The following is a 26,047-nucleotide window of genomic DNA, read 5'->3' on the forward strand; positions in this document are numbered from 1 at the left end:
GTCTCTGCACCTTCCCCAACACGTCTTATCCCTTTGAGAAAGATCCTTCTTTCTGTGCGGCATCCCGTGTACCATAAAAGGCAAATATGATTAGGGAATAATTATTTTGAGAACAGTTCACATTAGAACATGAAAAAGAAAAGCACCATGATCAACTCTATCTATAGACTAGGAAGATGTGACCTAAGATATTAAAAGCATATTCACAGCTTTATTAGTCCTTCCTAATAGCAAGGGCTTGCTTATTTGATCTGAGAAGAAATTTTAGCAGTGAAATTGGGACATCTTCCTTAGTCATATAGAAATATTACTGCTTTTTTATACACATGGTATCTAGTTGCCTGTTTTACATCTCCCTAGCCCTGGGAAGATGGGTGTCACACTGCTGTTTTATGAAAGAAGTCTTGTTTTCTGTGTCTGACTAAATACTAGTGGTTTGGAGGCATAAATAAAATCCAAGTCCCAACTCATTTAATACACATGTAAATGAGTTATGCTTTTGAAATGTCAAGTTTCCTTCAGCAAAGTTTAGATCTCACATTTTGCCCTAAAAATCTGAAAGACACAAGAGCAGGCTTTAGTTCACACATTGCAACAGAGAGGGAGCCAACAGAAGCTAAACTCTAAACAAGCGCTTACTCTGGGCCAAGTCTGTCCTCTGTAGCCGTGAACTCATCTCATCCTCGCCCAGATCCTACCATGCAGCAGGACAGAGGCGTAGAGAGGTTCAAGAATTTGCCTCAACCCCCTGCTGTTTGTATGTGGTGGGGTGGATAAGACCCAAGGAGCCTCTCCCAACCAGGCTACACTACTGCCCAAGCAGGGTTATCTGTTTTCTGGGGACTGCTCGGCATCGTACATCTTCTAACCTACCTTCCTGAGGCATCCCCAAGGCGTGTGGTCTCCATGGGTGGAAAAGAGATGAAAAGGCATGGTTTAAAGTTAACAATAATAATGAATCAACAAAAATACCTGAGCATGACTTCTTTTGACTGGGGGGAGGAGCGGGCCGTACGACGATCAGATATTTAGGCTCGGCATCTGGAAATGGTAACATTATTTATCAGTAAGATTCTCTGTGAACAAGCAGCCTTCATGACAGCACACCCATTCCTGACTCAATGTTCCCCAGTCTTAGTCACTGTAACCACAGAACCGGCGGGTGAGAGCACTCAGGCATTCGGAGAGTTCATACTTCCTGTGATAGTTCAGGCCATTAAGTTTTTAAAGTGAAAATTAAATCCAGATTTTCAAAACCTCATGGACAGATATGGGGGAGAAGTCTTAAAAGAATCATGCTAGGGACACAGATTTCATTGCACATTTTTGATAGTCCTTTTCTCTGTAAAGATCTTTTTTTTTTTTAAATCAGATCATGTCTCATTTGTAATCCTATTCCTCACAGGGGATCAGAATGGTGCTTCAAAATCAGAGAAGGAAAATCATACTTGCACAGGACACATGCGTCTCAACTGCTGAAGGACCTGAAACTGCTCATTTCCTGGGTATCTGAATATTCTCCATAATATCCTATTTTTTCTATCCTGTTTGCATAATTTTTCAACCTGTTATCACATCCAATCATTTTCATGAAAAATTTTAAAACAAAGTCACAATTTAAGTTGGCGTAATTTCCACATAAATATACTGATGGAAAACAGAGAATCTCTTTAAAATATTTAGGTTTTGTTGCAGGAAATTTGTGGGCTGATATCTTGATAAGTTTAGGTTACACGGGTGTATTTGTTGAAACGTATTGAACAGTAACAAAAGGGTCCTACCAGATAGTACAGGGAACTATATTCAATATCCTATGATAAACCATAATGGAAAAGAATATGAAAAAGAATATACATGCATAACTGAAAAAGAATATATATGAATATATATGTAGGTCACTTTGCTATACAGCAGAAATTAAACACAACTGTGAATCAACTGCATTTGAACAATTTTTTTTAAACACTGAAAAATGTGAACAGTAAAAAAAAATTTAAAAATTTAGGTTTGAAGTAAAATGATATTTAGACAATAAATAAGTGCTAACTTAATCAAGGGCTGAAAATTTATCAAATAATTTTTTAAATTAATGTTTCCAAGATGAATGGTTGGTTTATCCAGTGTATACATAAGCCAAATACACTTCAGGCATGAAAAAAATAGCATTTTATAAGCAGCTCTATTGGATTAATTGACTGGTTGATGGGTATTATCTACAACAGTTCTTCAGTAACTTTGGACCCTGGAACTCATTCTACACTGAACTTCATCTGGATGCTATCGTCAATCACAGTTCACTCCTGCTTGCTCAGACAGAGCTCACATCTTGGTTTGTTTTCATTCAAATGTCTCCTCTCCATGTGTTTGGAACAAAGGCCTTCTCTGCCCAAGGCTTTACAGGGCTGACCTCGTTTTCAGCCAGAGACAACCTGGCATTCAATCATGTTCAGTAACTCAAGCCTTTGTCTTTTTCCTGGACACCTCACACGTCTCCCTTTGCTATAACCTGCTGCAGTAATTACCACTGCAAAGAGGTTAACCAGACAACCTCTTGAACTGACCTCAGAGTTTTGCCCATTGATCACATTGGTGCCTAAAGACTGCAACACAGATAAACGAGCATTCACAGATGAAGCAGGGTTTCAGAGTCTCATGTGTTTGAAAGAATAGCTTGCTTAGTGGAACTTATATAAAGAAAGCTCAACCTAAGTCAAGGTTTCTAGTAGGAATGTAATAACCATTTCCTGATTTTTATTTGTGACATACAACAATATAAGTGGTCTTCCCAGGCCCACTAGTGGTAAAGAACCCACCTGCCAATGCAGGAGACATAAGAGATGTGGGTTTGATCCCTGGGTCAGGAAGGTCCCCCGGAGGAGGGCATGGCGACCTGCTCCAGTATTCTTGCCTGGAGAAACCCATGAACAGAGGAGCCTGGCGGGCTATGGTCTATGGTGCACAATATGAGTATTAAGGAACTACTGAGTATTGAGTACTTTCTATGTGCTGTTATATTCATAATTTAATCACTCCTCATGGCAATGCTAACTGAACAAGTACCATTCTCATCCCAGTTTGTAGATGAGGTCACTGGGGCTGGGTCAGCCTCATGGGCAACATGTACACTCACATCGGGAACCAAGCTCAGAAGAGTCCCATGCTTAGTTTAATATCCTGCTTTCACCCTCTTGAAATCCTTAGCACTTTTATCTTTGAATTCATCTTTTGTAAGTCATCCAATGGGATAATGGAGCATGAGCAGGGACAACAGAAACAATAACGCCTGTCTGCACTTCTTTCTATCCACATAGAGCATTCTAGGTGACCATTAGCATTCCAAAGGGCCCATGTGGAAGTCCATTGAGAGTCAAAGGCCAAATAAGGTAAACGTATTACATCTATGACTCAGTAAGGGACTGTGGAAGGGACACTCACATCCTTGTGAGGCTACACTGTCCATCTGAACCAGAACTTGCTTCAAGTACAGAAAGAAGGGAACAACATTTTAAAAAACAAAAATGACCAAAGAATCCTATCATGTGCTCACTTATTCATGTTCCTTCCCTGCATTAACCAGCCACTGACAATGAAAGTTAGAACACAGAGGGAAAGAGAAAGCTAGAGAAACCTCTGCTTCCTCTTCTTCTCAGTTCTTCATTCAGCAGTAAGTGGAAGGCAGAAAGTATTAGTAAAATGTGCATGTATCAAAAGTTGAGCTCTGTGCCTCTCCACTAGTGTGGCAAGAAAAAGTACACATGCATAAAGGAACTGCAAAATACATATTGTGTCACTTCATGATTCTGCTTAGGAGCTAAAGGTTCTCACATGCGCGCATGCTAGGTCACTTCAGTCGTGTCTGACTCTTTGCGACCCCATGGACTGTAGCCTGCCAGACTCCTCTGTCCATGGGATTCTCCAGGCAAGAATATTGGAAAGGGTTGCCATGCCCTCCTCCAGGGGACCTTCCTGACCCAGGGCTTGAACTTGTGTCTCTTATGACTTTTGCATTGGCAGACAGGTTCCTTACCACTAACGCCACCTGGGAAGCCTAAAGGCTCTTATATCTGCCTTTAAAACTAGCTTTACATTATTTAAAGAAAGGCTAATAATTTAAACTCTTAATTTTTCTTGACTTAAATGACCTGCAGTAGCAAATAAAATAGCACCATAAAAGTGGAGAGAGAAGCTGTGGAAGGAAGGAAAAAAACTTTATACTTTAGTACCTTTAATGATATTTTTTTCTGACTTTTGAACCATGGACCCTGTGTTTTTACTTTGTACTTGGCCCTGCAAATTATGTAGCTCCCTTGATCTTGTCCACAAAATGTCCTTTTAATAAGTCTCTGAACTCACTTCTAGGAAAAAAAAGCTAAATCCCATTTTTCTTAAATTGTTCTCAATGTGGCAGAGTCTGTTAGAGTTAGCCTTTAATTTCCTTCCTCGATACATGTTAATTCAACTATGCCTTGGTCATTTTATAAAAAAAGACCTGAAATACTAGAAAAACAACACGCAGAGAAGCCATACGGTTACATGAGCAATTTAAAAGTGATTTTGGTTATGATCACAGTCATTCTGCATACAGCATAGCCTGTCACAGCCAATTACAAATTGGAACAGATGTTGGGACTTGGGTGCATAGGCTGGCTCTCGCTGCTCATAAGAAACTTCCAAATCCATGTATTTCAGCAGTCTTTGCACTCAGTTGGGAACACAGACATGGAGAAACAGAACAACTGGAAAACAAGATTTCTATTTCTGTTCTGCCCTATGAAGTTCTTTATGGATCTGCAGCAGTCTGGAAATACATACTCTGTACCCTGATCAGAAATGCTGGCAACACATGCCCCAAATCAACTACTTCCTTATTGAGAGAATACACATTATTAAGAAATTTTAATTTGTATAGAATGCAGTTAACCTGACAAACTTCCCATTCCTGATGATTTTTAAGCCTATACCATGCTGCAGACTAATTAAACCTAATTTGCTTCATATTTTGAATGCCTTGTGGTAGAGGATAAGGAGAGCTTCCTGTTTAAGGAAATCTATTATTGAAATCTTTTATAAAGTCCTAGATTTTTTGGTAATGCAAATACCCCTTTCATAATCACTCTACTTAAAACATCCTAATTCTCACATGTTTATTTAGGGACATCTGCACTGCAAGCCACACTGCTTTAGAAGGCTGTTGTAGTGAATTTTTCCCTGCCATGCAAGTTTCCACAGAAGAAACATAAAATAAACCAGGATGATCCTAAAGGTAACAGACATGAACAGAATAGTGTATTTACCCTTGCCTTTTTTTGGAGGGGGGGGGGTAAACAATTCAGTTTTGTGACAAACTAAATTTTTGAGCATAACAGCATGGACCTTGGAGCCTGCAATCAAATCCTGCTCAGCTAGTTGCTAGCACAAGGAAAAATATTTAACATCAGTGCACCCAGTTCATCATGTGCAAAATGGGAAAAATCATAATACCTGGGCTCATAGGGTTTTTAGTTATGTTTATGCACACAAAGTCCTAACTTAATGTTAGCCATTATGATGATGGTGGGCTTTCCAGGTGGCTCAGTGGCAAAGAATCTGCCTGCCAATGCAAGAGACACAGGTTCGACCCCTGGTCTGGGACGATCCCCTGGAGAAGGAAATGGCAACCACTCCAGTATTCTTGCCTGGAAAATTCCATGGTCAGAGAAGCCTGGCGTGCTATAATCCATGGGGTCACAAAAGAGTCAGACATGACTTAGCGACTAAACAAAAACAAATCATGATGATGATTTCTTAAAAGGTGAATTTTGTGTCCAAAGAGTCCTGAGAACATATTTTAAAAGGAAGAAGTTCAAACCTAAGTTTTTAAAACAAGTAAAAGTTTTAAAATGCAAAAATTTCACAAAAAATAAAACTACACACTATCCTGGCAAAGATTCTCTTGCTCAATCAAACTCTAATCAGGCTCTTGTGAGCTCTTGCTCTACTAGGCGCTGACTTTTGGGCTTCTGTGTTCATTTCTACATTGTCCGATTTGAGCAGGAATCCTGAAAAGGTTTAGCCAGAATGCCCCATCTTCCGTGGTTGATCACACTTGGTATCCAAATTCCTCATCCTCCACCATCTTACAGATGATATCTGGTCACCCTGGCCTCCCTTCATCAAGAACCCTGGTAGGTCAGTTGAGCCAGAATCCTTCCTGACTGCTCATGTTTCCTTTTATTAACTTTCCATCCATTTCCTCCCACTCTGCTTAGTAGCTAGAATGTGTATAGGCTAAGTTACTTCACTTGTGTCTGACTCCTTGTGATCCTATAGACTGTAGCCCGCCAGGTTCCCTCCGTCCCTGGGATTTTTCAGGCAATAATACTGGAGTGAATTGCCACGCCCTCCTCCAGGGGATCTTCCTGGCCCAGGGATCGAATCTAGGTCTCTTTACGTCTCCTTCATTGGCAGGCAGGTTCTTTACCACTAGTCCCACCTGGGAAGCTCCGTAGTTAGAATTCCCATGCTGCCCTTGTTATATTTGGGGTTGAGTCCAACCTCTCTCCCTCACTACAAAACTCCACTGTGGTGGTCCCTACACCTATCATGAGAGCCCCCTCCCCTGTCAATAAAGTCTTCCTTAACATCTTTAACAAGTGTCACCGAATAGTTTTTCTTTAACAATACTTGCTCACAAATATCAATGCAAAAAAATCCTATAAAATATGTTGACAAGCTGAAGCTGGCAGCATAGAATACAATAATACATTACAGCCAAGTGTAGTTTATTCCAGGACTGTAATATAAAGAGAAAAAAAAGCATCAATTTCCACAACTGCTGAAAAGACATCTGACAAAATTTGACATCAATTCTTGATTAATATGGATTCAATGGAATACCTCTTCAATATGATAAATTATAATAAAATATCTGAACCACATTTTTTAAAAATACACAGGACCCTAAACATACATTTCTGTTGATTAACTCTCCTGAACCTTATCAGAACATTCAACCCTCATTATTGTCCCTTTTATTATGAAATATTTTTAAGTATTACACCATGATTTTATTTTTATAACCTGCTTCAGTATTTTTACTGAGTACCTGAGACATGGATTAGTAAGTCAACAAAGAATGATGTAACCAACTATATTTCATGTTCTTTTACTCCAGTGATGCAGGAATATACAAAATGAGTCAGTGGATTAGAAGGATTACTGGCATATTTACACCTAAAAACAACCTTACGAGAATTGTGAGTTAGAACAAACTTGCCCATGAAGACCCTAGACACAAACTTCTATGTCCATGTCTCGCTTCAAGCTGTCTTTAGGGAATATGCTTGTCCTCATCTTATTTTCGTTTGTTCTTAGAGAGGATCACAAAGCAACTATTTACAACTTAGCATGAGTGAATTCATATTAACACAGTACCCCCCTCATGACCTGTTCTGTTTTAATTACATAAAAGACACATGTATGTCCTCTACTAAATATACACAGGGCGTCAACAACCAGTGGGGGGAATTTTCAGCCCAGTGCCCTTCCTAACTCCTTTCCTCTGTCCCCAAAATCATAAGGCACAGAGAGCCACCTTCTCTCTAAGCTAGTGGCAGCTGGCTGGCAAGCCTCCAGTGAGCGTCCTGATCCGTGGAGGGCAAGCAGGCTTTACTTTGGCAGGAGAGGACCAGGTCCCTGCTGCTGTCACTACTGTGCTTTAAAGATCTGGGTCCCTTTGGACCCACTCAGGGAAGGTAGACATCATCTCAGGCATTCTTCAAGGCCCAGAGAGAAGTTTCAAGATCAAAATGAATTCCCAACTCTGAGGCTGTTAGAGACAGTCCATAAATACCTTTTGTCAGTAACTAAATTTTTTGATTCGCAAATCAAAGAAAGGCAGGTTGTTTCTAATGGGATTTGGAGGTGTGAAAAGAACACTAAGGCTTCATCCTCATCTCATCCCCAGAGATGGGGAGAGACAACTTCCCCTGCGCCCCCAGTGGAGGCTGAAATCTTCTCTTGCTCCCCTGAGGGAGATGGAGTCTTAGGAATGCTTCTGCATGGAGAATGAGACCCTTGAGCTGCTGCCCTGGAAACCCACCAAGGAGTATCCGAGGCACCGAGCCAGAGGCGTGTTCCCAGAGGGGTCTGCTCGGAGCAGCTGTGCCCGCCCATGTGGGGGTTTTGCCTAGCAGACGCCTGATATGTCAGTGGGAGAGCAGCCCCAGCAGGGCTTCCTACAGGCGAGGTGGCCAGGAAGGGAATGAAGCCACGTGGCATGTGAATGATAGATGGGCCACCAGAGATGTACCCTCTCCTTGAGATTCTGAAAACTGTGGGGGCAGCAGTAGAGTCCTGAGGAAAACAGATTCCATTTCTTCCTAACCTAGCAAGTGGGAGTTGACTGGTTTAAATTTGATCTGGAGACATAACATCAACATAGTCGTGTCTGAACCCCAAATGGCAATTTGACCATATTCAATATGCAACAGTTTTTGCAGGCATATTAAAAGTTCAGAACACCATATTTCATTCGTTCTAAGACATAATCCTCTCCTCCACTCCTCTGCTTTGAACATCTCTCAAATGCGTTTTCCAGTCAGTGGCATGGGACATTGACCAGGAACAGTTGGGTCCTTGCAGTCACTGCCTGACACATTCCAGGAAAGTCAAGAAAGTGACAGCTTCCAAAATGGCAAAGAGGGTCAGTAATTCATAAGGAAAGTCAGGGGAGCAGTGATCACAAAACACAGTCTTATCACTATTGATGCTGGCATGCAGTTGTGTAGTGGAAAAACAAGGCTACAGATAACTCTTGAGTTGAAGGGTGAGGCAAAGAGTTGGACTCCCAAGGTGAAGACATTTAGAAGGAATTTAACTTTTCTCTTGCTTATTTTCCTTTTTTTTTTTTAAATTAATAGATCTTTCTCCCCCAAGACCCAGTCTAAACATGAGAAAAAACATTAGACAAAACTAAATTGAAAGATATTCTACAAAACACCTAACCACAACTCCTTCAAAAAATTAAGGTCATCAAAACCAAGGAAAGCCTGGGAGACTGAGCCTATGAGAGACACGACTAGACGGTAGTGTGATATCCTGCATAAGACCTTGGAACGGAGCAAGATCATTGGTTGAAACAAAGGAGATCAGATCATGTGCGGACTTAACACTAATAATGTATCAATATTGGGTGATAAGCTGTGACAAATGCATCATGCTAATACAATATGTGAAGTATAGGAGAAATTGGATATCAAGTACACAGAAATTCTATTACATTTGTAACTTTTCTTAAGTTTAAAGCTATTTTAACAAAGAATTTATTAAAAAAACAAAATCATCTCTTTTTACAAAAAGTAAATCATGTAACATTTATGTATCCTGGGTAAAAGGAAGCTCCTTCATAAGCCTCAAGGGATGCAAAAGCAGTGTCATGAATCAGCAGCTTCATTCTTTACTAAATTTATATAAAATAGTGCTATCATTTATGTTTAAAAGTAATTTAGAATTTGATGAAATAAAGTAACTATTTTATTAGAAATTAATGTGGCACATCCTAAGATTCCTTTTAAGAATAACATCACCCACAAAACCTGGGGGAAAAAAATCTACAGTCATGGAACTCTCCATAAAGAAATATTATCAGTTTTTCTCCACATCTGCAAGCGTCTACATGCCACACTTAGCTGTAATCTGACCTGGGTGGGTACAACCCAAATTTAAGTATTCCCTTTAGCTTTTAACATTTGGCAGACAACTCCCATGCCTTCTTTCATCAACACTGAGTAATGTCTATTTGAAAATGCCCTTGAAAAGCCTCCCTGTGTTTTAAGTTCAGGCAGAGCGTTCCACTCAAGCACTAGGCAGATCTGAAACAAAGCAATCTTAAGTGTGCTCATGCTGGGAGGAGGCAAACTGGGCTTCAGGGTGGCCCTGGCACTGAATTTCTGTCTGAAGCTACTTAACATGGTGTCTTCTTGGGCACACACTAAATCACAGCTTTGTAAAGCCTCATGGAAACCAGAAATCCACATAGAAGACAGCAGTTATAAGTTAAATGTCAGTACTGCTATGCTTACTGAGTTTAGCTATTTTTAATAAATCACTAAGGAGATTACTAGCACCTTGCCCTTGTGTGTGTTAGTTGCTCAGTTGTGTCCGACTCTCTGGGACCCCACGGACTGTAGCCCACCAGGCTCCTCTGTCCATGGGATTTCCCAGGCAAGAATACTGGAGTGGGTTACCATTCCCTTCTCCAGGGGATCTTCTCAACCCAGGAATTGAACCTGTGTCTCTTGCACTGCAGGCAGATTCTTTACTCTCTGAGCCACCAGAGAAGCCCATAAAAATGAACATCTATAGAAATATGAACCATCACAGACAGAAGTCATCCATCTTTTAGAGTATTTCTAAGTCTCTATTAAGAGTCAGACATGACAGCGGCTAAACCATCACGGCCACAAAGCCTCTGTAAGAAGATGTGGGCTGAGGATCACATGGAATCTGGCCCAGACTCAGTTTATACTTTGTTCATTTCTGTACCTGGAAACAGCAATTGCACAGCAAACATTTTCTGAGCAAATGAATGAATCTATTTCTCTATCCCTTTATTGCCTGGGGCTAGAGTAAAGATGGAAGTCTCTGCTTTGGGGGAAGAAAGGAAAAGCAATTATAAGTCTGGGGAATAGCTATTAGCAAAAGCAAATCATCTTTTGAAAAGCTGGTAAACTTCAAGTGCCGAATTTGTCTTTGATGAACCTATCTGTAGAACTGACCTTTTTCCTTTGAAGTTCTTTGCTATAAAAAGCAGATGGTTTTGTGTGTAATAATAATCCTTATCTTTCTTTCACCTGAAAAACAATCTAAGCCAAATTTTAAAGCAAATTCTACTAATAACCGTTCAGTCATCATTCCTGTTAAATGTTGGGAATCAGCTGGAAAATGAACCACTACCCATTTTGACAAAACATTCTGCTATGGCTCCAAGGTAGCTCTGGCTTCTTTTGACCCTGAAGAGGCAATCTGAGGACCTCGGCACCCAAGCAGGGGGCTCAATGGTGATGGTTAAATGGTCCAAAAAGGCTCAGCCACTCTGGACCACAGAGCAACTGCCAAGGCAAGACAGCCAGGAACATCCACCACTCGTGGGATTCTATAATGTTCAGTCAAAGACGACAGAAGGGAGCTGGCAGCTCATGTCGATGTGTGTGTTACAAGAGGAGTTATTCAGGAATGACAGCATCAGTAAGCAGCAGCCCCTCATCCCTCTGCTGCAGAGTGAAGCCTCTAGATAAGAGAGGAGCTCAGCTTTGATGGGAAGAGAGGATGTGGAGCAGGAGTAGGTGGGAGGGAGAGGTTCGAGGGAGAAAGAGAGCTTTTCCTAAACGCTGAAATGTGGACCCCAAAGGCTGCGCCACGCTCCTTCACCCTTCAGTTTTTTGTCTGAATGTAAAGATGCACCCTTTTTCCAAACAGAGGAGCATTTCAAAGACACACTTCAACGTGGAAGACATTCCTGGAAACTTTTCCTGAGAGTTTTCCTATGAGTTTGGGGATGCAAAGCTATTGATAATACACACTTTGCCCAGGGTTGACTGTACACTTTATGGCCCCATTCAATGCAAAATCAAAAGGTGGGACTCCCTGTTAAAGACATTAAGCACACCGAAATATAAAACATTAAACACACTGAAATATAAAACATTTCCTTTCTTTCATAGACTCTGCCTCGACCAGTCATGGTATTTATTGGTTATTTAATGTTCCTCTGCAAAGGAGTGCAGACCCTGATCTCCCCTAACTGCCTGGGATCCTTTCCAACCAGAGGCAGCCTCCGGCATCAGAGCACCTTACTGCCCCCACCCCTCAGCCCCCAGGGCAAGAGAGCCAATCTCCCTTTCCTGAAGGGCTGCCATTGGAATCCACAGACCCCAGGGAACAGTGACCTCAGCCCTGGGGCAGACCATGCACCCGAATGGGGGTGGGAAAGAAGCTGAGGGAAGTGAAAGCACCCGCTGATGTGCCGTGGCACTTGCCAGGCAGGACTGTAGCTAGCCCGTCCTGCCAGATGTCACCAGGAGAGGGTGTCCCCCAGGCCCCACATCCACACCCAAGTGCCTGAAGAAGGCGGAGGCAGCAGTAGTTGCTAAGTGGAGCTGGGAAGAGGCAGGGCTGCAGGGGGACCGGGCAGCTGAGAACCAAATTAGGGGAGGGAGTGGGAGGCCAAGAGACGAGCCCAGGCACCAAGCCCTCAGCATACAGTCCACCGTCCCATCCCACCCGACTGACAAAGTAAGACGAAAGGTAAACCTACTAAAATTTCCATGACAGCAAAGCACTAAACTTCAATGCAGGGCTCTTCTGAGTCCACTGGTCACATGGCCCGAAAGCCAGGTCTCCCCTCCCCCTCCGTCCCCAGTTCTCACCACAGCCTGGATGGACCAGGCAGTCCTGCACTTCCTGTTATCACAGCTTGCAGCCTGGAGCTGCTCATTCAGCCCCTGTCCCAGGCTAACACTGCCTCACTTGCAAGCTCTGACAAATTCTCACCCTGACACTGGAAACAAATACGTAAACCATTTCTCGTACCGTTTGCCTCTGCAGCCAGCATGCATCCTTTCCCAGTTTAGAGACCTGTTAGACATTAACGTTGCTGACTTCATTGCCCACAGTTTTTTCCTTGCCTGTGCTTTATAGGTGCACCCCACAGAGAAATTTAGTGTAGGGTGTTGTCTATGAACTCATTTAACTTTTGGCAAGGACTTGCCCTTGATGGAGAGCCTGCACACACGCACACGCACATTTTCCAGTGAATTCATCACTTTGCTAATATCATCTCTACAGGAAATATGACTGAATAATCACAACTTTACTTGGATATTGTCCTTTCAAGTAACAAAGCTTGGTCGCATTCACTATCAGATGGAAGCCAGGGCCATCAAATCAGCAAGATGTCTTTCTTTTCAAATGCTCTAGTCTGCATCATCATGTGGGGGGTGAGGGGTCAGAAATAATTCCCAGGAGATGAGTTTGTACCTAGAGTTCAAAGGTCACAGAATACTTAAATGCCTTGGGGGAAGGAAGTATGGCATGGTAGTCAAATGCAGGGGCTCTGGAGCCAGCCTGCCACATGTAGCTTTCTTCACTTCTCAGGGATTTACTCTTCAATGGGAAGAAGAGGATGCTAATAGTACCAGCGTCAAGGGCCTGCCGTGAGGAGTCAATGACCCTTTCTGTAAAGCCCTTGGCCCAACACGTTGTAGCTCCCCAATGATATCAAAGTATAAGCTCATGGGTTGGTGAAAACTTCCAATCCAGCATTTGGTGGGCAGCTACTGTGCACTCAACCTGATAAATGAAATGAATGCCAGCCTGGGGGAATATCTTCTTCTTGAGGAGTATCCCCAGTGGTAGAGAAAAGGCTAAACTATTAGCTTGAAATCAGGCGATGAAAGACTGGGGGATGATGCTATGAGTTCAAGGCTTTCACCCACATGTGTATTACGCTATAACTTTTCAACTAAACTGGGACACTTTTGAAAGAAATGGGAGCACTATTAATAATTAAGCCACAACAGCAGATGTAAGCCATAACCTAGTCTGAGAAATAGGGTAGAGTCAACACTGTAAGCCAGTTGAATAATTTCTTTTTTCTCCTAGAGATTTCCACCCTAGGCAAAGAGAGTTTACAGTGTTGACTCGGAGATTTGCCCAGAAAACTCCCAGCAGACTCTGGGCAGTCAGCTGTTACACCCACGGATCTACTGACCCTGATCATGGAGTACATGGGGGATGGTGAGAGTCAGCTCTCACCCTGAGCAATTCACTAGTTAGCTGCTAAAATATGACTAGTGCAAACAAAAGCAAAAAAATGAAAATGGAACAACCTAGACCTGAATGTGACTAAATGCTGGTATTCACAGCATAGCGCTTCAGACAAGACAGGTATGTGACAGAGAGTGTTGTGTCCTGGAAAAGTAAAATGTTAAAGAAATAACAGGAGTAGTTAGGAAATTAGGATTTGATGGTAGTCTTTGGTTTTGAGATGGAAATTATAATGGAAAATATGGAAATTTATGAAAAATAAATTATAAAGTTTTAAATATTATCTTGTATTGTATTGTATCTAAATATTATCTTGTATCTGTTCCAGGTAACCTGCTAATTTACCCTATTAGCAGCTGTCTTTCTAATTAAATCCACTTCTCATCAACAAACCTTTTGCAATAAATCTGGGATAGTGCATACCTTTGACTCATGCCAAAGGGCCATAAGCTATTTTGCAGAACCCTTCTAGATATAATTAAGAATAAAATAAGTAAAAGTTAGATTTTGGTCTCAGTGCATTATGCAATACATTGGGAAAAAATTGCACTTTATATTGGAATACTGAGTTTCTTTTATTGTATTTCCAAGAAAAGATAAATTTGGAGACAGTTTATCTATTGTTTGGTAAGGCCAGGAAGACCATGGAAACACTGAATCCAATAGAAAAAACAGAACCTTGAAAATATGTTATCTTTATCAAAACAGGTGAAATGGGCATCTATTATCAAACAAGGCTTTTCTGGTATGAATTCATGGTGAATTATTTCAGTGGTGCCATAAAATTTATTAAGAAATTGGTTCCTACTAGGCCAACCTCTTTAAAAACTTCCCCTTTGAAGCTTACTCAAGTTCTGCTCAATTTTGCACCTTGGAGGAAAATCAAGTGATTCTGAGATTCCTATTGTTTAATGAGAAATCTGGGTTAATCTTGACGATTTAAAGCCAAATACTTCTCAGTGGTAAAAAATCATTTCCAGAGAAAGAACCAAATGAGAATTAGATGACATTTTGAAAACAGTTTAAACAAAAGAGAAAAATCCATCTAAATGTCACCCATAGCTATTTCAGATTCCTGGGTCTCTCCCTTTCCTCTCACCCATTCATTCATTCACTGTGTTTCTAAATTACGACAACATTAGATGTGAAAAAGAAATCTGAGGCTTCCAGTGTCCTTACCTCTTCAGAATTTTCTATTTGGGAAGAGTCTGGGAATGGACAAGACTCCCCAAAATAAAAACAAATAGCAGTTTATTAAGAATGACGGTCAAAGAAAATGCTTAGCCTCTAGGATATTCATGGAGAAAGACAAAAATATTGACTTTCTTGGGCAAATATGGCCTTGAGGAGAGTAGAGGGCAGTAGGGCTTCACAGATGGGCAACTCAAAATAAAGGTGGTGATGGTGGCGGTGGAATGGGTAGAAAAGAACAAGTTTTGTGGATATAGCAACTACTTCACAGATTTTAATTCATTTAAATCTTAATGAAGTGAAGTGAAGTCGCTCAGTTGTGTCCAACTCTTTGTGATCCCATGGACTGTAGTCTACCAGACTTCTCAGTCCATGGGATTTTCCAGGCAGGAGTACTGGAGGGGGGGTGCCATTGCCTTCTCCAGGGGATCTTCCCAACCCAGGGATCGAACCCAGGTCTCCCGCATTGTAGGCAGACGCTTTACCCTCTGAGCCACCAGGGAAGCCGAAAGCATCTCATGGCTCCTTCCATGATACAAGACCTTTCTGCTTACTATTTACAGTGTTAGCTGATCAGTTGTGTCCAACTCTTTGCAACCGCATGGACTGTAGCCTGCCAGGCTCCTCTGTCCGTGAAATTCTCCAGGCAAGAATACTGCAGTGGGTTGCCATCTCCTTCTACAGGGGATCTTCCTGCCCCAAGGATCGAACCCCCATCTCCTGCATTGCAGGCAGATTCTTTACGGTCCGAGCCACCAGGAAAGCCCTTACTGTTTAAAGAACATTCTAAGAAATAAAGGGCATTATAGAAGAAACAAATCAGGTTCTTATGTAGACTTTCCATTGTAGAACAACAGATAAAATTACAGTGCTTCATAGCTCAGGTTCTCAAACCAGACTTCCTGAGTTCAAACACAGGTGCCATTTACCAGCTTTGATGCATTTGGGAGTTGACTTGAAGCTCTTAGAGGTTCCGTTTCCTTATGTGTAAAAGGACCCTAATACCAAGACCTATGCCTCCACAACTATCATATCCGTCATCTGCATTTTGGGACTATCTTGTATTCACTGCTGTTGCTAGACCGTGCTCTCTGCGCAAGCTTCTTGCTAATTCCCTAAGATTTTGCCAGAGAAGACAGGCAGTGTATCTTTTCCTCCTGTGAGTTTCCCTTGCTCCTTTCACTAGCTATTTTTCAGCTTAAGTCCTTAAATAGTTCCTTCAATAATTTTCAACCTCTAGCTATTTTTCTTCAGTGAATCCAGCATCAACTTTCTGGTGGCACTTTCCACAATAAACATTCACTTCTTTTTTGTCATTAGGTGGTATTTATCCTCCCATATAATGAATAGTAGCAATCTCTATTATTTTGTATTTCACCCCACTTCCATAAAAATGACTAGACCACACGTAAATAGTTTTATACAGAGAGAAAAAGACAACTGAAGCTCTAAGGGTTGCAATGATGACAAAAAATTGTGCTTTTGCTCTTGCTTTCTATACAGATGTAAAAATTAAGGGTAAAACTTGTGAGGGGTGTTAATATCTACAGGAATATAAATTACACTTGTACACATATAATTGATATTCATGTCTGAGCCACTGTAAATAAATTTTATTCAAAAATTTAAACAAAAATTTCCCCAGTGAAACAAAAGCAAGAAAGAAATATCAAAATAAGGAACTGCTGATTAAATTTTGACCTGAACTTAAGATAAAACTACCATCAGTTAAAGTAAATGAAACAGGGTTAGGCTCTTAATTTGATCTATATTAAGTAAGACGGGTCAAAATTCTTTCCACTTTCCTGCTTAAAATTGCTTTCTTAGAGCAAGACAGATTAAAAAATTGAAATCTTGGAATACCAAACCCTTTCAACTGTATCTTGTGAGGATTCCCCTTCTCCTTAAGAGGCCACAGCTGTGAGACTCTTGAGAGTTACCTAAGGACTATTCAAAGTCACTGAATAGGAACTCCCCCCAGTAATGACTAAAAGATGACCTGACTGTGGAAGACAGTCCTGTGCACTCCAAGGGCTGTGTATCACAGTCTTAGATTTTGCTGCCTATTGTGCTTCTTAATCTGTTTGGGGATTTATCCCTTCCAAGGAAACTCTTAGTTGCAGTTAAACAGATGAGTATGGTTACTTCTTTTAAGTCACTGACAGTCTGCTAAAGCAATCTACCCCAGAGATCTTACACAAAGCTCAGAAAGGTTAGGTAGATTATCCAAGACCACTCAATTTGTTATAATAGCAACTGACAATTATAAACAATTATAAAACATACCTCCTCTTTATGTTAGTCTTACTTAAATAATTTATAGTCTTCACAACAATTCTGAAGTATTCATAACATATTTTATGGATGAAAAAAATGGACTGACTGAGACAAGTTAAGTGGCTTACCCAGAACTACTCCATCGTAAGTAACTGGGTTGAGTTTGGACTCAGGTCTGTCTCACTGAAAACATACATATTCTTTCTCCACATCATGCTGCTTCTCCAGGCAGAGGAGGATCTTTTCTTAAATGCAGATGTTAGCATTTTGGTGCAGGCTCCTTCCAAGGCAGAGTGTCTAAGCGCATCCTCCCTGGGCAGGAACCACTCTTAGGGGCTACAGGCAAGACTGCTTGTCTGAGCATGAAAAACCCGTTCTCTTTAGGGCAGTTAACGTAAGGGTTAGCAGCTGTGAGAATAGGGAGCGGTGAAGAAATTTTCCCTCAAATCCCTTTGGAGTCCTAACACCTAGTTGAAAGAAATCCTTTAATCAGAATTCCTAGTAGTGATAAATATGTGGTTTTTTTTTTCCAATTTAAGATTTTTATTTTTTGCAGCAAGGATACTAAAATAGCTCCTTAACCTGCTCTACAAGATTGATGGAATGTAACTTTTTCCTTGCCAGGTGACACTGATTAACATATTTTCAGAGGTCAAGAGAACACCATAAAGTATGAGTCTATAAAGATTCAATGTCAAAAAATTCTCATTTTTACATTTTTGGACATTTGCAAAATTACCAACAGCTGAACACAAAAGTAACAAAGCGAAAACTGGATATGTAAGCCAGAATGAGAGCATTGATTATGTGGGAAAAAAGGATATGGGAACCTCAGATCTATTATATGAGAATCATGTTTTATCACATCACTGCAAGACTCAAAGCCAGTAATAGTTATTAATATTCATCTGGGAAAATACTCCTTTTTCTTCTGCTCCGATTAGTCTACAAAAATCTTAGAAGATTCTACAAAAGTAAAAGTTTTACAGAAGTTTCATAAATAGCAAAAGGGAATATTTCTTATGTTTTTTAGTTTTACATATAAGACCAGAACATGACTTTTAAAATACCTCTGTCAATACTAGATACATATTAAAATAAAAGTAGAAATGCTTCAAGATGATTATTTAGTCCACATATCATTAAATGTTAACTTTAATATTTCTGAATAATCAACCGTTTCTCATTTCAGTGGTGGGATCTTAAACACTTAAAGAAGTGGAATGGGGCAGACAAAATGGCATGTAATATTTGTTTGAAAACAAAAGTAAGTTACAATGTTTAGGTATAGTTTGGTGCAACTGAAGAAATACTACTATCCTCTTACAGAATAAAGTAAGAAGAGGGGATGTAAGTGGTGCTTTTTTTACACAAAGAAATAAAAATTCTTTGCTCGTCCAACTTGCACCCAAGGGATTTTAACTCATCTCTTTATGATCATGAATTCACTAACACGCCCACAGCACATCTGTCTAAAATAGACTTAATTACTGTTTTACAGATGAGCAGAATTGAGAATGATGATACTCTAAACTGGTAGCAGAAAGGGAATAGAGACACAAATTTCAAACATACAGTTTGTGCCACGGAGAATAATGGCCCTCCAGGATTGCCCACATCCTCCTCTCCAGAACCTGTGAATATCTTAGGTTACATGATAAGGGAGAATTTGGGTTGCAGGTACAATGAAGAATGTAGACCAATTTAAAATACGGAGAGTAACCTAGATTATCCAGGTGGGCTCAACATAATCATAAGGATCCTTAAATGTGGAAGGAGGCCGGATGTGGTGTGAGCAATGCTTGACCGAGTGTTGCTGGATTTTTTTTTAATTGTAGTGGATTTAGAATATTATATTAGTTTCAAGTGTACAGCAGAGTAATTCAGTATTTTTAAAGATTATACTCCACTAAAAGTTATTATAAAATAATGGTTATACTTCCGTTGCTGTATAATATATATTTGTTGCTTTTCTATTTTATACATAGTATCTCCTAATTCCTTGCCCCTTCCCCATCCCCTTTCCCTATTGGTAACCACTAATAGGGAACAAACGGCTAGTTTGTTCTCTGTATCTGTGAGTCTGTTTCTGTTTTGTTTATGTATTCATTTGTATCATATTTTTAGATTTAAAGGTAGAAAAGGAAGGTGGGCCCCTCTAGAAACTGCAAAAACAGAAACAGATTTTCCCTTCAGAGCCTCCAGAAGGGAATGCAGCCCTGGCCACAACCTTGACTTTAGCCAAGAGAGACCCACCTTGGGCTTCTCACGTACAGAGCTGAGCATGTGCTCTGTCCGACTCTCTGCGGCCCCGTGGACTGTAGTCCACCAGGCTGCTCTGTCCATGGGATTCTCCAGGCAAGAACACTGGAGTGGGGTGCCATGTCCTCCCCCAGGGGATCCTCCCAACCCAGGGATCAAACCCGAGTCTCTTACATCTCCTGCTTTGGCAAGTGGGTTCTTTACCACTAGTGCCACTTGGGAAGCCCAGATGTTCCTTAACTGTCCACAAAATGTGCGAATCCACCATTGACCTGCCACACGGTGCCAGCAACCTCTTCTGCCAACTGTCGGGCTTCAAGGAATTAGCAAAACTTAGGGTGGGAAAAGGCTTCCCTGGTGGCTCAGATGGTAAAGAATCTGCCTGTAATGCGGGAGAGCCAGGTTTGATCCCTGGGTCGAGAAGATCCCCTGGAGAAGGGAATGGTAACCCACTCCAGTATTCTTGCCTGGAGAATTTCATGGACAGAGGAGCCTGGCGGGCTACATCCATGGGGTCGCAAAGAGTCAGACATGACTGACACAACACTACTACTAATAGGATGGGAAAGAATTCATTTGCGAGCTGTAGAAAGAGACAAAAAAAATCTCTAAAGAGTGTCCCAACAGCGCTTCACATCCGAAGTCACTACTCCCAGGTAGATGTACCTTACATAAATGTAAGGTAATTGATTTGTGATGTTTTAAGCCACCCAAGTTTGTGGTAATTTGTTACAGTGGCAGTTGAAAACTAATATTCAGATGCTTAACCATTTTTGAGCCATTAATACAACCATAATAATTTAAAAAAGACTATAATCAATTTAAGCAACCAGATAATAACATTTAATTTGGAAATGCAAGTCTGTTTCAAAGTAATAAAAACAGAAGCACACAGATTCCTTGGCATAAAGAAAGATGGAAAAGTAAATATCTAAGAAGAATGTTTTTCATCTTCCACCAGCATACTAGAAAAGAAAGAAAATAAACAAAAAGAACATATCAATCTAAAGGATAAATTAAGAGTTTTAAAAATGCTGCCTAGAATAGCCTTCCAGGAGAAGTTTGGGAATCATTGTGCTTTAAGATCTTTAAGATACACAGTGATGTTTTATATACCTGGATGGCTTAGTTATATACTAGCCTGATGACAAGAGCTTAGACTAGACAGTCTCTCATAGCCTCCTCCAGCCTAAATATTCTACACAGACTTGACTCTGTTCAGATTTCAGTGCCACAAATATTTATTGCCTGTCTACTCAATGTAGGTCATTCTGGTATGAATAACCAAAGAAAAAGACATAAACTTTAACTTTAAAAGTTCACAGTTTAATAGTGAACCAAGGTTAAACAATCAACCATATTTAAAGGACAGTGAGAATAATTGTAAGGGATGGATAGTGATATAATGATTAAAAATCATTAAATATCTTACAAATCAATAAAAATAACCAATGCATTCTTACTGATTATAAAATAAACAATACCATTGGTCTACACTGCAGATTTCCAGGCATCAATTTATTACAATGAGAATTTATCTTGTATTTCCTAAACACTGTATAAGGAAAGTTTAAAAGTAAATAAAAGAAAATTCTTTAATATAGAATTTCAATTGAAAAATGCAAAAGGAATGATAGAATTAGATTCTTTCTAAAATGTAAAAGTTGCCGTTTTACAACCACTGTATAAAATAATGGATCTGGGCCATGACCATCAATAGATGCTAAAAACCATTAAGTGAAAATTTGATGATGAATTTTATAATGGCAGGGTCAGGCTGAGGTCACCTAAACATAGCAAACAGTATTAACATTACTAAGTATGACACCAGCCATTTATGTACCTCTTTTGTGAGTTGTTAGGAAATAATACCACCTATAAAGTATTCTTTCCTGAAAATGCTTAACCCAAATCTAACAAAGCCTCCAAATCAAAATAGCTTTCATAGGAAATATCAGGATAGAGGAACCAGTTGAAAAATACAGGGAAGCAGCCAGGTAAATACAGATTGTGGACCAGAATATATAATCAAATTTCTTTAGCAAATCAATGACATTTAAAGAGAGAAGGGAGAGAGGACTCTTATATAATAAAGAGACTTATGATATGTAACAGTCAAACCTAACATGTAGACCATATAGGATCCTCATTCAAAAAAGAAACAGCTCAAAGAGGGCATTTTTAAAGATGACCAGAGAAATTTAAATATGGACTAGGCATAAAACAATATAATGGGATTATTGTTATAATAAGATAAAAGTAAGACATTATTAAAAATATTTTTATCTGTTAGAGATGCATACTGAAGTGCTTAAAGACTATACAAATATAATATCTAGCTATGCTTTAAAATACCCATATGAGCAAATATAAGGAATACATGGAAAGAGATGAGCAAAAGAGTGACAATATTCAAGTTGCAAGATTATACACAAGAGTCATTATAGGTTTCATTCTTCTCATATGTTTGAATTTTTTCATAATAGAGTTTTAAGAGTTGAAACAAATAAAAGGGTACCTATTCCACTTGACCATCCCTCATTACTGAATAAACAAAAGCTTGATATATCTGTGCTAGAAATTTTCTTTATAGTTTTCTACATATATTTTTCATTAGCAATCTAACTTCGGTCACTTTAAGATAGGATGCCTTCTGCCTCATAAGGAAAGGATGTTTATTATTAACCATATTTTCAATCCATATAACCAAGGATAAAAATTGTCATAAGTAAAATGTTACTTCTAATGCTCAATAAATAAAGGGATAGTATATCTGTTTCTGTTTGTGTAGGGGTACATGTATAGCTCCCAGCCACTTTTTATATTAATAGTAAAGAGTGAATATGTTGAAGGAATATTTGCAAATTTTCAAATTCCTTATGGTTTATGTGATCAAGGTTAATGTTTCTACATTTGTCAAAGTGCCTAGTTCTCAAATTTTGGGGGATAACAAACTGATGTGTTTGCTTTTAACATGCTTATCTTGTGTAAAATTTAACCTAGGCATTTATAACTAATAATGTTACTCTCTTGCCTAATTTTAAAGTACAAGAGAGACTTATCTATGAGAACCTCTCTGTGAGAAAGAGCTGTAGGGCAAAACTGATTCATCTTTAACTTTGCTGCATATATGCACAAATATTAGATCTTGTATATAGTAGTTCATATTACAGGATTAAACTTCAAAGTTTATGGAAAAGCTATTTAGCAATAAGTGTAGCAATGAGCAAAATACAAACCTAGTCTTAGCCTGTTCAGGAAGACTTTGACAGCATTTTAAGTCAAGGATTCCTTTTTTTAAAAAAAAAGTTATCCTTTAAAATGTTTTATTTGCAAATAATATTTCTGGAGAAGGTTTGACAGTGCTCACATCCTCAAATTACATTTAATGTGATTAAAATATTTTTAAAGATGTAAAATTTTATAACACAAATACAAGCTTTAATCTTTTGTCTGAAATACTCTAAAAAGTTTAATGTAATATTAATGCTTTGTCTTTTATTTTTAAAGGTAGCTTGTCATGCAGACACACCCATAAAGCTGAAGTTGATATTTTCTACCAGAAGAAAGTAAAGACACAGCAGGTAGGAAAATTAATCCACATAAACAAGCTATGTTACAGAGATTTAAGCCCAGTTATTTTAACTATTTTTTCCCTATGCAAGTTTAGTTATATGGTCAGGAATTGTAGGTATAATGGCAATGATTATTTCTGCAGTATTATATACTTTTTGATGTAAAGAATTGTGCTATGGGTTACAAGAATTTTGATGTTTTGTATTTATGGCATTTGGTTCAGCTGAGGACGTAGAAAAAAAATGATGCTTCAGGATTCATGTATCATGTAACACGCGTTACCTGTTACCTCTTCTTCCTATGCCTGAAACCCAAAAATCTTACCGACTATGGCCTCAGTGTATTTCCCTTCGGCAGGAAGAGGGAAGTACTGGTTTGGTGACAAGTTACTGCCATATCCCAGGAGAAAACCTTCCAGTTTTACATTAGGACTCGGACGCAGGAACTTCAAGAGGATGGAGTCACTTGTGGTATTGATGTGGACCTTCAGGTTTGGCCTTTTACCTAGAGATGGGAATGAAAATATCGGTGGCTGTTACTTTACCTCCTTAGCATCCCAAGACAAATTTGGAGCAAAGGTTAGTGGCGAGAGGCCAACTTACTGGGAAGCGTGGTATCTAGCTACTAAGGATGATGGCGCACCCACCTAAATAGCTAAAACACAGGTAATTTTGAGACCAAAATAAACAGACAATAACATATAAAGTAGTCTAGAGCACCAAAAGGGCTTCCTTGGTGGCTCAGTTGGTAAAGAATCTGCCTGCAATGCAGGAGACCAGGGTTCAATCCCTGGGTTGGGAAGATTCCCTGGAGGAGGAAATGGCAACCCCCTCCAGTGTTCTTGCCTGGAGAATCTTACGGACAGAGGAACCTGACGGGCTACAGTCCATGGGGTCGCAAGAGTCATACATGACTGACTAAACCCCCACCACGAGAATGCCAAGCACTGTCTGGTAAAAAGGATCTGAAATTTCTTATTGGCAAATTGAATTACCACACTTTGAAACCCCCAGCCCCCTCGGTGCCGGTCTCCAGCCATAACCCCATAGGATTTAGTGATTATTTATAGGGTTGGAAAGCGAGGGAGGTGCATATGTTTAGGTTTAGGAGTAACTGAGATGGTGGATTAGATTTTCTAAAAGGAGCAGGGTAGAGAGAACAGATGATTCGTTCTGTTTGGAGATTGCTGGGTCAGTGAGACAACTACATGGAAATGTCCAACAGTAAGGGGACTAAGCGTGATGCTCAGAAAGGGGGCCCAGATCCATCTGAGGGTCATTAGTTTATAAATGATCACTGGATGAACTTCCCTAGAGAGACTGCAGAGGAAGGAGAGAAACCCTGTGTTTTCACGACAGTATTATTATTATTTTTTAACTATGAAGCAACAGGGACAGACAGTCGTACTAACAAAAAGTCTTGACCAAGCAGTAAGGAAACAGCACTGTGTTTTTTTCTTTGGGGCCAGAAGAAGCTAAGTTCAAACCACTTTGGCCACATACTGACCATGGTGCCTCTGACTGATCACTAACCTGTCCTTGTGTTGTTTCCTGATTTGTAAATTACAGATAATGGATAATGATGTCTACTTGGACAGATTGCTGACAAAGGTTAGTGCAAATGGCACCATCTTAAAGCGGACACATAGTAATAGGTCAATAATTGGTTACTTAATCAGGTCCATCCAACACCCTTTAGCCACAGTTTAGAAATCCAAAGAAAGGCTTTCTTAGGTTTTTATAAGTTCATGTCAAAAGAATTTGGCAACAAAACTCAATCTGAACTATTATGGAGCCACATAGTCCTTTAATCTCACTGAACAGCCAGGGTAATGTAAAACAACACTGATGTTTTACAGCCATACATTAGTTTCTGCTGTTCCACCATGTGAGTCAGTTATACACAGACGTACCCACTCTTTGTAGATTCCCTTCCCACGTAGGTCACCGCAGAGCATTCAGCAGAGTTCCTTGTGCTATACAGTAGGTTCTCATTAGTTAACTATTTTATACATAGTAGTGTCTATACATCAATTCCAGTCTCCCAATGCATCCCCCCCTCCCTTTCCCTCTTGGCAACTATACGCTTGTTTTCCACATCTGTGTCTCTGCTTCTGCTTTGCAAATAAGTTCACCTGTACTATCTTTCTAGATTTTAATTGTAGAAATTTTAATCCTATAATTAAATGTGCTCAATTAAAGGGTGCTGATCAAGACCCCACCGAAGAGGTTACTTAATACATGGTCTAGGCACCCTAGTACAATTCCAAAATCCAAAGATTTTTCTGAATTCCAAAGCATGTCTGACTCTGAGAGTTTTAGATAAAAGATTGTGGACCTCAATTATTTTCTTTCATTATTTCCCTGGGATTTTACATATTTTAAATACTTTACCTATTGGGAAGACTGTATTTACTTACCTAATAATTCACAGTCCATTTCTCATTAATCAAAGACTTGTATGTATACCAGTCTGCACTCTAAATACCGTGGATGTCCTGAATCCATCACACTAAATTTACATTAGTCCACTCAAAATTCATCCTGGGCCACCTCAATATAGCCACACAGAAGCCTTCCATCAGGCCTTTGAAGAAATAAAAACAGCCCCATCTTGGAGACCAGGCTGTGGGAACCACTCTTACTTCAGTAGCTGGTACTACTATATCCAGGCATGTACTTCACCAAAATTTGATAAAATTTCTATAATTCTTGGTTCTCTGATTGCTATTCCTACATTTGCAGCAACACTGAAACCCAGAGATACTGAGTGGCTTATCCAAGGTCTGAGGAAGCTTCATCCCCAGCTCACCTCATCCAGTTCTCTTACCACACAAGTGACAGGGTGGCCACACCTCCGTCACTCGGCTGGTTAAGTGCAGGGTCAACACCGCATCTTAAGTTCTCACCAGGCTGGATTTTCTGCTCAGTTTTGC

The 26,047-nt window shown here is 39.9% G+C and overlaps 1 protein-coding gene across 33 annotated transcripts in view; it reads right to left on the reverse strand.

Moving 5' to 3' along the window:
* Positions 1-26,047, reverse strand: part of ABI3BP (ABI family member 3 binding protein) — a 274,479-nt gene that overhangs the window by 173,097 nt on the left and 75,335 nt on the right. For all 33 annotated transcript variants that reach the window (XM_061134006.1, XM_061134020.1, XM_061134000.1 and 30 more), the window contains exons 2-3: positions 23,437-23,616; positions 973-1,041 (exon numbers count right to left, since the gene is read on the reverse strand). In XM_061134006.1, the coding sequence (XP_060989989.1) occupies positions 973-1,041; positions 23,437-23,616 (249 nt within the window). The remainder of the gene's footprint in view (positions 1-972; positions 1,042-23,436; positions 23,617-26,047) is intronic.

The sequence above is a fragment of the Dama dama genome, chromosome 31 (genome assembly GCF_033118175.1).
Source record: "Dama dama isolate Ldn47 chromosome 31, ASM3311817v1, whole genome shotgun sequence".
NCBI classification, from domain to species: domain Eukaryota; kingdom Metazoa; phylum Chordata; class Mammalia; order Artiodactyla; family Cervidae; genus Dama; species Dama dama.